The sequence below is a fragment of the Myxocyprinus asiaticus genome, chromosome 39 (assembly GCF_019703515.2).
Source record: "Myxocyprinus asiaticus isolate MX2 ecotype Aquarium Trade chromosome 39, UBuf_Myxa_2, whole genome shotgun sequence".
Classification (NCBI taxonomy): Eukaryota; Metazoa; Chordata; class Actinopteri; order Cypriniformes; family Catostomidae; genus Myxocyprinus; species Myxocyprinus asiaticus.
In genome coordinates this window covers 36,289,713-36,302,925 of record NC_059382.1, presented here as the reverse complement: position 1 = coordinate 36,302,925, position 13,213 = coordinate 36,289,713, and the positions used below count along the sequence as shown (strand labels likewise).

General features: G+C 41.8%; 1 protein-coding gene across 14 annotated transcripts in view; it reads right to left on the bottom strand.

The window, feature by feature from the left end:
• Positions 1–839: 839 nt before the first annotated feature.
• Positions 840–13,213, bottom strand: part of sh3bgr (SH3 domain binding glutamate-rich protein) — a 50,157-nt gene continuing 37,783 nt past the window's right edge. For all 14 annotated transcript variants that reach the window (XM_051678567.1, XM_051678568.1, XM_051678570.1 and 11 more), the window contains 2 exons: positions 1,761–1,816; positions 840–1,371 (listed from right to left, as the gene is read on the bottom strand). In XM_051678567.1, the coding sequence (XP_051534527.1) occupies positions 1,805–1,816 (12 nt within the window). In that variant the 3' untranslated portion in view covers positions 840–1,371; positions 1,761–1,804. The remainder of the gene's footprint in view (positions 1,372–1,760; positions 1,817–13,213) is intronic.

The window sequence follows — 13,213 nt, the reverse complement described above, 5'->3', positions numbered from 1 at the left end:
TTTTATTCACATTGTTATAACTGCATATCAATGATTTATAATGCATTTGTAAATGAGTTACTGGTCATTAATACATTTTTTTTTATCAACCCTTAACAAAGGGAAGAGTAATGTAAAGTGTTACCACTTTCAGTGAATAACAAACAAAACAAAATAAATAAATAAATAAATGTCTGTTCCTCACACAAAGCTGTCAAATGACTTAAGAAGACTCACTGTCCTATAGAGGCAAAATGCAGTAACTACGGCTACACAGAAACTAAGAAAAATAGGTTCAAAGTTACTTGGTTTTAGTGTGGATTTTGTAGTTACTGCAATTTTCACATTCCATTTTCTCTAAATCTGAACATATTTGAGACAAACTATCTGTAAAACGACAGATCATACTCTTAAGAGACATGAGTTTGATTACAGCAACCACAATTTTGACAAAATGTGTAGTTACTGCATGTTTTCTTAGCATGGCAGTATAGCATATGATTCATACAAAATAAAAATACAATAAAAATCTCCTTTTGTGTTCCATGGAAAAAAAGAATGTCATGCTTATTTGGAACTACATGGTGGTAAGTAAATGATGAGATAATTGATATTTTTGGGTGAACTGTTGCTTTGAGTTTCAACTCAATGTGTTGAATTAAATATGTTCTTGTAAAACACTGTGCTACTACAGCATTTCCAAGTTGCCCCACTCCCTGTCTTCCACTTACGATCTCTAGGGATTCTTTTTAAGGTCACATCCTGTTTATTGAATTGGCACCACCCTCGTTGAACATTGTTGCTCTTTAAATACACAATGTGTCAAAAACAGAACATAATGAACCAGACAGAGCATTTACAACTCACTCTTTTATTTGCAAATATGGGAATTTCCAATTGTTTATGTATGTCTACATACAAAGTACATTTACACTTCCAGCCGACTACAGAGAATGGTTTATAGCAGGTTCTGACATCATATGTTCAGACTAAAATCAGACATGTTAGACTGAAAACAATGATGGAACTGTCACTTCGTCAGAGTTAAGATCTAATTTTAATTTAATCTTCACTAAGATTGTAACTACTTAGAGCAGTAAAAATTCTAAATTCTACAATAAGAAAAAAGGCACCATTCACTCAAAATGCAATGCCATTTTATAAGCAGCAATTCTATGTGTTTGAGCCATAAAAAACAACATAAGGTATATTTTGAAATCACATCAGTGTAAGTAATGTGACAAGATGCAATTTATGGTGGGCTTGTGTGCTAGTGTGTCCAGAGTGCATATTCTGCAGTGCAGTGATGTCACATTTGACTTGGGCGATGCTCCAGAGACGTGAACGCTGATATTTATCAGACAGCTCCAAGGCACTTGGTGTTACTTCCAGCTGAAATACAAAGAGCTCTGTAAGTGTGTATACAGGCAATCTCGCCCTTTAACTACTGTTAACGGCATAAGGTATTCTGGCGAAGAATGTCCTACTTAGACAGTTTGTTTCTTTTTTTGTGTTGTTCAAAGGAGGATTTCTCTAAAATAGGGTTAGGGTTAGACATTAAAGACATCTAAAGTCGTATATTATATAAAAACACATCTAAAAATCATACAATCACAACTAGATAATATAAACCTACAGTAAATGCTTGAAGATTAACCTAATTACTGTATATCATCATGCTGATCAATCATTATATTTTCAAGTTCTGGATGCTGTGCTCTATATATGTTATCCTACAATGCCACCAGGTGGCAGAGAGGTTAAATAAACACAAGTATTACCTGTACGGGGAAATTCCAGGTCTAAAATCCTCTGATTCAGAAAACTAGTCCTCTGCCTGAGAAGTGCACATATTACATATTAGTTTATTAATTTATTTACTTTTAAATAGAATCAACACAGTATCAAAATCTGTCAAATGCGGTCTATCTATAAGTAAATTGGTTTCTGTATAATTTTAAAATACATTTTCTGTTGATTCACAAAAGAAAAAAAATAAATAAATAAAATACAATTTGCTTGTCTCTTAGTTTGTAAAAATACAAATAAATGTGCATTCAGTACTACATGGACAATGGAAGTCTATCGGGTAAGGCATTAGTACTGGTTTAAGGACAGAAATGTGAAGCTCATATTTTGTGCCTTTGTAATTCTTACAAAATTCCATACAAAAATGTCTGCTGTTTGAGCTGTTGTCTAGTTGTTTAAATTGTCCTTTTTGGTTATAAGTTACTGACATAATTCCTTTGGGTGGAGTTAGTTTCATGTAAACAATTTGTATTCTATGACTATGTTCACACAGTCACTATGTGGGAATAACAAACACATAGGTGTGAGTCTTGAAATGTCCTGTTCATACACACCAACTTATAGTTACGGCTTGAACTGTCTGTATGAACGAATAACCAAGGTAAAGCCCATAAACTATTCCTGAGTAACAAATAATGACAGTGATAGTGACAAAAAGATGTCAACTTACATCACACAGTGAAGTTGTATTACAATTGATGCAAATTATTTAATTAACCCAATCTAGGCGCAAGGTGATGTGCAAATCTGATTTTAACTGACAGCAGCTATGTATTAAACCCCGAACATTCCTTTTAGACCTAGTTTGGTTTTTTGTTCTAGCTGCTGCTATACTACTTCATCATCTCTCTCATTTCATCCCCTGGAAAATGCACTGAATGCCGAGCCACTAGGACAACTTGTTACAGCATTTCCTCGTTACTCTACACCAAAACACCATTCACTTCCCATATGAACATAAACCATGCCATCTTTAATGTCAAGAAAAAGCAAAGGAGATTATTTTCTGTTTATCTCAGATATTCACTAATATTCTCTGTCAAACCAACATCTTCTATTTCGACCTCACTCAGACCGTCACCACGGTCTATCCTGAATGATGCCATTCTACTGCCTATCCTCGAGACTTAATTTCAACAAAGTCAGGTGACTGACCTGAAGGGGTTGGCTTACTATATAAACATCTGGATGAGCCGGCCACTTCCTGTTACCTTTCTCGCCTCATCTGAGACCAGGTCAGTAGCTCGTGTTTAAACGCTATCACCGGAGGAATCGCTTTTTCAATCCATCACATTGTGTGCAGGTGCCTCATGCCCCTGAGGATTGCGGCGGATTTCCCCTTATTTAAATTTTTAGCTCTACGCTCCGTTTGGAAGTGCACATGTTGGCGATTTTCTTTTTCATTCTTAATATTAGTTCTTTGTGTTCCTGGCACTTTGTAAACAAAGTGGATGGTTTTTGATTTGTAGTCTTTGTTTGTTTTCATTTAACAGGGACAGTTCTGTTTCCCTATAAATAAACTGCAGTTTGGAGAAGGATTTTGTGTTTTCCTGCTTGTCTGCTGTTCACAGCGGATGGGTGTTACCACTTTTTCACTACGTGTTCGTGCGCAGAATAGGTGGGTAGCTAATTATAGGAGTTTTTTTTCCTGTTTATACACCTCCAAACTAATTGTTTTCTGGTGTTATAATTTCTATTCTAGAAGAGTTCTGTCCGCAGACTCAATTACCAGAGGATAATTTATAGGTAATGATTCATCACAGCCCATTTATCCTGTTACTACATGTGAGTATTTGTTAAAAGTGTTATTATTATCTGTAAAATAACTAGTCTGTGCATTCTGACTGATATCAAAATATTTATTCTGGAGAGTTTGTTTTTGTTCGCAGACTCAGGTTCCAGAAATCAATCAATAAAAAGTGATTCATCACTAGCTGAGCTGAATTGTTTTCAAGCAACCTTTCACTAGCTCATTGTCATGAGCTCACTGCAATGTAGTTTTTGCTGGCCTGGCATGCATCCACGTGATGGCCACCGGGAATGCCCTTCTTGTTTAGGTATGCAATACTTACTGGATGATACTGAAAACGCCTGTGCAGCTTCGACTGGGTTATCTTTGCAAGAAAGGGTGCCGAGAGCCACGCTTGGTAGACACACAACCGGTGGTAAGATTTATCTTCTTCCAGTACCTTGGTTGAAGGGCATTCTCGTAAGCGCAGAAGGGAACACATTCCTGATGATTCTCGTGGGATGTCTACACCATCTGACATACCCCGGAATAGGCAAGGTAGAACCAGAGATGGGCCAAGGACCCAGGGGGGACACCCAACTACAGATTTTGCCAGCTTTGCGTGATCTAGCCTGTAAGTTTGATCCTCGCAGTACTGCGGTAAGTGCACAACCGCCTACAGTACTCTCTGCAGCATCCTCTGGGGATGAAGAACCATCATATCAAGAGGAGAAGGATGATTTGGTGAATACCATCTCATTTCATGGCAATAATTACCTTTATGGTAGCGATGAGCAGACTGAGGAAGACCAGCAGGATGAATCCAGGTCTGGCACCTCAGAAGATGGGAGCTCGCACTCTGACATTGTTACCCACATTCTTAGTGTGGCAAGAATGTGACACGGTGTGTGGGCGGGCATTTCCCACACTCAGCCTTCTGCTTCTAATCTTGTGGCTGAGGATTATTCTCAGATGTTAAGGAAGGCCTGGAATAATCCTAAAGCTGCACCCCAGTAGGTTGTAGACGATTGGCTAAAATGCACTATGCCCCTGAGAGTGGTATGGGGACATGCCCACAGTTGAGCATGAAATTGCGGCTCTAACCACATTGGGTCCAGACCGGTTTACAGATAATCCTCGCTGTCCTGGCAGAGAATGCCAGAAGACTGATCATTTAGTGTGCCAAGCATATAATGCAGCCATTCGGGCAGCCCTATCAGGGAATGCCCTGGCAATAGTTTTAGCCACTTTGAGAAAGGTGGTTAATATGGAAGATTGTGATGTTATGGGCCTAGTTGAAGCAGCCCTCTTCACACATTCACAGCTTACCAGGGACATCGGTGGCTCAATATCCTCAACGATCTTGGCTCAGAGACAGATCTGGTTAGCCCAGACATCTCTGCCTGAAACCATCAGAAGAGAATTGACTAACATGCCAGTCATGCCAGGTTGGGTTTTTCACCCTGATTCCCAAACCATGCTAGATACTGCAGAACAGGTAAGACGCGAGAGGGAATCAGTACAGTGGACATTTGGCCTTACTAGCACTACCAGGTATGGTTATAGAGGTGTTCAACCCCCATCCCCACCCCCCTCACTTCCCCCGTTCGGAACCATGGGGGTACAACAGAAGACAAAATAGGGGCTTCCAGCCACCTGACAGGGGTACCAGACAGTATTATCAGGCTCCACAAAATGGCCAGTCTCACTTTTCAGTTAAGGGAGCACTTCAGAAAAAACGTACTCCCAAGGGTTCTGTACCCCAGGGAGGCCCCGCATGGTGGTATCGGAAAAGTCACCTAAGTATGTTCCCAGCTATGCCTGGACAACTGGGAAAATACTAAATCAGATCCTTGGGTACTTGATACCATCAAGAGAGGATACAGGATACAGTTTCGGTGACATCCTCGCACCTTCTCAGGGGCCCGTATGACTGTGGTCAAGGACCTCGTCCAGGCACAAGTTTTGACCAATAAAATTACAGTTCTGCTACAGAAACAAGCAATCGTACAGGTAAGAGCCAACAAACAGCTGGGTTTTATTCAAGCTATTTCCTTGTGCCAAAGAAAGGCAGCGGGCTTCGGCCCATCCTGGACCTAAGACAACTAAACATGTTCATAAAAGTACTGGCCTTCAAGATGCTGACCACAGCACAAAGTCTGGAATCCATAGAACCAGGCAAGTGGTTCACATCCATAGACCTGAAAGATGTGTATTTCCATGTACCCATCTGCCAAGAGCACAGACAGTTCCTTTGCTTTGCCTTTCAGGGCCAAGCTTACCAATTCAAGGGCCTTCCATTTGGCCTTTCCCTTTCTCCAAAGGTCTTTACCAGAGTAGTGTTGGCAGCCCTTTGTCCTCTTCAGGTTGCAGTCCTGATAATCCTGCCTATCTAGACAATTGGCTGATTTTTGCACCATCTCGCCACCAAGTCATGAAGGACATGGAGACAGTGATCCAACATGTCCATTGTCTCGGTCTCAATATAAAATGACCACATCAATCACCAAGGTGGCACCAGATACGTGCATTGCCTTCAGGTCACAAGAAAGCTTCTCTTTTGGGCCCTTCCGAGACTCTCGTCTCTCAGGGCAGTTTACATACCAGGGGTGGAAAACCAGGAAACCGACCTTCTGTCTCGGACTGGACCTCTTCCGGGAGAGTGGCACCTTCACCCAGAGGTGGTGTGTCTCATATGGGATCAATTCGGCACAGCCAAGATCGATCAATTTGCGACAGCCGAGACAACCCATTGCAGCATGTGAATGGTCAGGGAGGTCCCTTGTGGATAGATGCACTGTCTCAAGAGCGGCCAGGAGGGTTGTTGTATGCTTTCCCTCCCCTGCCATTAATTCCAATTGTACTCAAGAGGGTGGCAATGGGCCATCACAAGGTTTTACTGGTGGCTCCCAGGTGGCCAGAGTCATTGGTTCCCTTCCCTCCAACACCTCATTCAGAGTTGCCCTTGGCCATTACCAACAAGAGCGGACCTTCTCTCCCAAGTGAGAGGTCAAATTTGGCACCCAAGGCCCAATACACTGCAACTTTGGGTATGGCTTCTGCTCAGTCCCTTTCTCAAGACTTAGATGATTTGGTCTTACATTAAGTAGTTCTAAAGCATCTTCTACCTGGAGTAACTACTCTAACAAATGGCAAGTATTTTCAACATGATGCCAAACCAACAGCTGGACCCAGCCATCTGTGGCATCAGTTCTGTCCTTCACTTCCTCCAATCACTATTGGATTAGGGAAGAGCGACTAATACTATAAAGATTTATGTTGCAGCCATCTCCCACTTCCATGCTTTAGTGGACAGTATGAGAATTGGCAAACATTCTTTGGTGTCTGTTTCTTAAGGGGACATACCAATTACGGTCAAAGAGAATTGTGATATCACCCTCATAGGACCTTACCGTAGTTTTGCAGTCACTGACTAAAGCCCCGTTTGAACCTTTGGAACAAGCTGACTACAAGTCGCTGACACTGAAACAGTCTTTCTCCTTGCAATTTGCTCAGCCAAGAGAGTAAGCGAGTTACACTCATTGTCGGTCAGTGAAGACTGCCTGAGGTGGAAGGCTGTAAATGCAGGGGTTTCCCTCTGGCCATATCCAGCTTTTTTACCCAAGATCCTTAAGCCTAGCACTGTGATTTAGGTAATGGAGCTTGAGGCTTTTCATCCTGACCCCCTCTATATTTCATCCTTGTGTCCTGTTAGGGAATTGCGTGCCTATATTAAGCGCACTCAGCCTTTGCGACAATCACACACAAAACTGTTTGTTTGTTTCGACAGAAAGTGTATTTGTCAGCCAATATCTAAACGACAGTTGTCTCATTGGATAGTGGACACAATTGCACATGCGTATTCCAGCCAGAAATTAATCCCAGGTGATCTGGTGGCTCATTAAATGGGTAGCACTCTCAGACATCTGTGCAGCAGCTTCTTGAAGTACTCCATACACTTTCTCAAAGTTTTATAGGATCAATGTGGCAAACCCATGTTCTATGGGGTCTGCAGTTTTATCCGCTGCTAAATGGGGTGATGAGGGAAATGGTACCAGTCCCTCGTGAACCTGATGGTACTAGTCATCCAGGATAGCGTGGTGACGGTCTGAGTGAGGTCGAAATAGATCGTAAGTTATGTCCATAACTATGGATCTATGCGACAAACGATGAGTGTCACCATCTCGTCACTCGGGACAAGTTGAGGCGTTCCAGGCAAGAGGAAGTGGTCAGCTCATCCGGATGTTTATATAGTAAGCCAAACCCTTAAGGTCAGTCACCTGACTTTGTTGATATTAGGACTCGAGGATAAGCATTAGAATGGCTTCATTCAGAATAGACAGTGGTGACGGTCATCGTTCTGTCACACAGATCCATAGTTATGGACATAACTTACGTTCTACATGCTCACGGTCTTGATCACTATTCACAGATCAATTCTTAAAGATGTTCACAATGCATTGACATTAGGGATGCCACAATTTTCAATATAATATTGAACCGTTTGGTACGACATCCACGGTTCAATATGCGCTTGTGAATTGCGGTTTTGTGTTTAAATAATTGCGTTTTATTTCTCTCCGAAATGGCTCTGTTTGTGTGTGCCTGTGAGTCTACGCGCTGAGATGAGGAAACACCTCCCCGCGAGTATTATGGCGCTTAACCATGCTTGCAATGCTGGTGTCAGTTTTCACACTTTAACATGGCGAGCGGTGAAGTGAGGCTGCAGTACGAGGAAGCACCACCGTCTTTCATATCTGTGGTGTGGGGACATTTTGGTTTTGCCGTTGAGTATAATGCTGAGGAAGAAAAACGGTAAACAAAAAAATGACTGTGCAAGCATTGTTTTACACGTGTCGCCTACTCAAATGGAAACACTTCCAACATGACTGCACATCTGCGGTGCCATCACCCAGCGATATCACTGTCTGAAAGCAGGATAGTAGAGCAGGTAATACAGTCATCCAAAAAGCAACAGTCCCTCGCTGATTCCTTCTAGCATACATACCCAACTGGTTCTGAGAGACACAAAAAAATAACAAAGGCAGTGGGGGTGTTCATTGCCAAAGATTTGTAGCCGTTTTCGGTGATTGGAGATGTGGGCTTTCACCACCTTATGAAAGCACTCGATCCACGTTACAGACTACCGTCTCGCACTTTTTTCAGCGCCGAGGTAATTCCCGACCTCTATGAAAAGACACGCAACAGTATCGTAGAAGAATTGGCTAAAGCACAGAGCTTTGATCTGACTACAGATAGTTGGACCTCGCGGGCAACAGACAGTTACCTCACTGTGACTGTTCACTACATATCAAATTGGGAAATGTAGAGCGCAGTACTCCAAACCCGTCCCCTGTATGAAAGTCATACAAGCGCTCATTTGGCAGAAGAGTTGACAAATGCAGTGAATACGTGGAAGTTGGGGAATTTATGGAATTAATATGTACCCCAGTTTGTATATGGGTTACCAGCAGCTGTGAGCTGCCAGCGTTAATTTTTATATATATTTATTTTATATTATACAATACAATAGGAATGTGTACTAGTGGAATTATTATTATTTATTTTTTTGCTTTTAAGTAAAATAAAGAAAGAGTATTGCAATAAAAAAATAAAAACAATTCTCAAAAAAAAAAAAACCTCTTACAGTTCCTATCGCCTAAGCATAGAATAAAAAAAAACATTCTGATGTGCCAAGCCATCAGAACTGATCCCAACCGAAAACCATGGTTAAAAAACTGAGGTATGTATTGAATCGTGGGCTAACTGTATTGTTGCATCCCTAATTGACATTATCTTTTCACTGGTTCATCAAAAATTTTGTGGTGTAGAAAGAACAATGCATTGTTTACAATCCTGTGCATTACATGACGTTATGATATTCAAAAAACAAAAACATGCTTATATTTCATATATATATATATATATATATATATATGTTAAATATATAAAACCATCAAAAACAGTCAACATCATGAAAACAATGTTTGGCCATCTAGAAATATATGATACCGTACTGTTGCAGTTCTTGAATGTCTCGTAAAGGTGAAGGTAATTCCAACCAAAACTGAAAATTCTGTCCTTATTTTTTACCATCATGTTGTTTCAAACCTGTATGACTGTCCTTGAAACACAAAAGGACATTTTAAGCACAATGACAGCCTCAGTCACCATTACTTTTCATTATAATGATAAAAAGATGCATTGAAAGTGAATTATTTCTGAGGGTAACATATTTCCTAACATTGTTGGGGAGTAACTAACTAAAAGTAGCGAAGCTACTAACTTAATGTCTCGGTTACTCTTGTAACTTTGGTTCCCTGAAAGGAGGGAGCGAGACGCTGTGTCAGAAGCTGATGCTATGGGAGCACCCCCTAGGGGGTAGTGACTTTGAAATCCTATACCATCAGGCCAATTTGATTGGCTGGTAACGCGCTCTGCCTATGCTGACGTCATCAAGGGCATATAAGCTGGAGCCCAGCGCCACACCATCAGGATTTTTCTACTAAAGGGAAGGAAAGTTTATCTCATGTCCATTCTTTCTGGGAACCATGGTTACAAGAGTAACCAAGACGTTCCCTTTAAAATAGACAACTTTAACACTGCGTCAGAAGCAGACGCTCTGGGGGTCATATACCATTAACGCCGTAGCTCTGATGTGCAATGCCCACTAACCAGCAGGGTAGTAAAATGGCATTGTTGTAACCTCCCCTACATATAGGAAAATAGGAAGGAAAGTGTGGAACAATAAACCAATGGCTCAAAGCCAAGACAGAGACACTAGCCATGTGGTGGAGCATAGTGGAGCAATGTCTTAACACATTTTCCTAATTAGCAGGAAGGATGGGAGCAGAGTGATTGTCTATCCAAGGGCTTCGATAAAATGACACTAGCCAACAGGGCATTTAAACATTGCATCCATGCTCTTATCCGCAGCAGTGGGAATGGAGAGACCATACTTTTTGATCTAACAACAATATTAACCAATTGGCCAGTGTTCAGCCTTCTTTCTCTGTAAAGACCTGGGAAGAGAGGGAAGATACGTGCAGATTTTAAAACCTTGCCGAGGTATTAGGGGAAGCTCAACCTGCAGCTAGACATATGTATTCTAGTGACACTCCCTTTGCCCATGCCCAGGAGGAGGCCAAACTCCTGGTAGAATTTGCTTTTTTTCCTGTGGAACATTGTATCCCTTGCAAATTGTAAGCGAGCGTAATAGCATACATGACCCAGTGGGAGATGGAGGTTGGAGATGGCCAGCAGCAGATGGCCAGCAGCATTTAAGGCAAACAAAGAATGGTTTACATACTCTAAATTGACTTGTTCAGTCAATGTACATGCTTAATGCCCTATAGGGCAGAGCATGTGCATTCTCTTTGTTGTCCCTTTGTCTCAAGAATGGCCTACAGCAAGGAATATCTACAAATATGCATCTGCAAATTGCTTGACACACACCAGTCCAGTGGACAGACATGGAATAAAACCTGTCTGAGTAACTACCCTGAATGGTCAGTGAGTGACCGCCAGTGGCTGAACGTCATACACCATTGCGGAGCGGTCCCTCAGTGCAACAGAGCTGGATTTTTGCTCAAATTTGTGAACATATTTGTGCCTCATGCAGCCACTATGAGTTCTGTAAGTCATGCTGGGGCATAGCAGACTTCTGGCATACCGCCAACAGCAAAGACTGAAAGTGTTTCCATTCCAGAATATACAATGGCGGGAAAAGCGAGAGTGTTGTCCTGGGAATGCGGATGAAACTGCTCACTGGGTCTATCCAGCATGCATGCATTGCAGTGAGTACCAAGTTCATGTTGTGACATGGCAGTCTTCTGGCATGGTGTCAACACAGTAAAAACAGACATCGATATGTCCTGTGTCATACCACAAACTTGTTCCCGGCTCGCAATAGCGGGGAAACTGAGAGAGCTGCTTAGGTGACACCTAAATCTCTGTTATGACATAGCCATCTTCTGGCATGGCATTAACAAGAGTAAAAACAGGGCTAACCATCCTGTGTTACTGTGGAGGTGTCACACTCAGACTCTCATTCCCAACTCACAGCTGACAATTTTAGCCAGGGGTGTCATTCCCACCCTCGGGGGAAAACGGCATGTAAACGGCCTCACATGAATGCATACATGTTTCACTAATGAGATCCCAGCGATATAGCATGCCCTTCATATCCGCCGAATGTGATTGTAATCTTGCAGATTGCAGTTTGTCATATTAAGGCAAAGCCATTTTGAAATGAAGAAAATGGAGGCACGCAGGGCTTCAGCCAGCGAAAACCCCTCCTATAATCTCAATGTTCTGTATGGTCCTTCGGGAGCCACAGAGGAGCATTAGTGGGAGGAGAGGGAAGAGCGGGATGCTTCGGCTTTCAGGACAGAAGCCAGCCAAGAGAAAAGCGTGATGTGTTTCATGTGTTCACCATGAGCACAATCAATCTCAGCGAGCGCTGTGTCAGTGAGGGTTCTGCCCAGGCTATATACAGCATTCATACTGAAATTAGTATGGAGAAAAAAGAGGTAAGCAAGGCTTGACCCAGCGACAATCTCCTAAAATCTCTGCACTCTATATCCCCTCCTCTCGTGTCTTACTCATACGGTATATTGGGAGCTGCAGAGGAGCAAGCATGAAGAGAGGGGAACGGCTTGGCTTTTAGAATGAAAGAGAGCAACTAGAGCCAAGCGTCATGAGTTTCATGCACTCACATTGAAGATAATCAGTTTCAAAGAGCACTGTAAGAAAACACCGCTCATGCCCATCAGACAGAGGGATGTATCATTCACAGGTGGAAAACACTTGCGAAACATTGCCGTCTTTAAAAAGACGTGCTTTCAGCAAGTGTCTGTTTTGGTTTTCTTCGATATCCTCATTTTAGTAGTGCAATGTAAACACTGTAAACCCAGATGAGTTTTTGAAGAGGTGCTTCTTTTGCTGGAACACAGCGGGGAAAAGAATAGAACTCGTTGACCCCGTTTACACCTGGTATTAAGATGTGTCTCGGGTGGTCCGATCACATGTGGTCAGGTGAGACACATCACTGTTTACACCTGGTCACTCAAGTGCATCTGCGGTCAAATCAAATCTGTATTAATGCATCATATATAATCAACCAATGACTCTAAAAAAATGGGGAAATTAACTTTTACCTCTAATATTTTCTTTGTAAACTCTTGTCATTATTGCCATGATTGAGAAAATTAACTGGGCTGCCGTCACTCACCAATCCAGTTTCAGATAAAAAGCGCATATACGCAAGAACTCCACCATCAAGGGTGTCAAATGACTCTTACACTGGTCATGTGACTGACACCACTGATGTAGAACATGGCACGAACAGTAGATGGGGCTGTTTGGCAGCTGCTATTAGTGGTGGATTGCAGTTTATTGTGCTCTTGGAGACCAAGCTTCAGCAAGCCCAAAAATGCGACTGTCCTCTGGAAACAAGCCCAAAAATACGCTACCCGCGACTTACTATATTTATAAGTGACTTCATGAAAAAACAAGTAGACATGTAACACTAATATAGTAAAACAATATAGTAGTAACCATGTTTTTTCGTGGAAACCATGGTTTTGATGCAATTAACCATGGTTTTCTACAGTAATACTGTGGTATCCATAGTAAACAAGGTTTCAATCCATATATATATATATATGCATATATATATATATATATATATATATA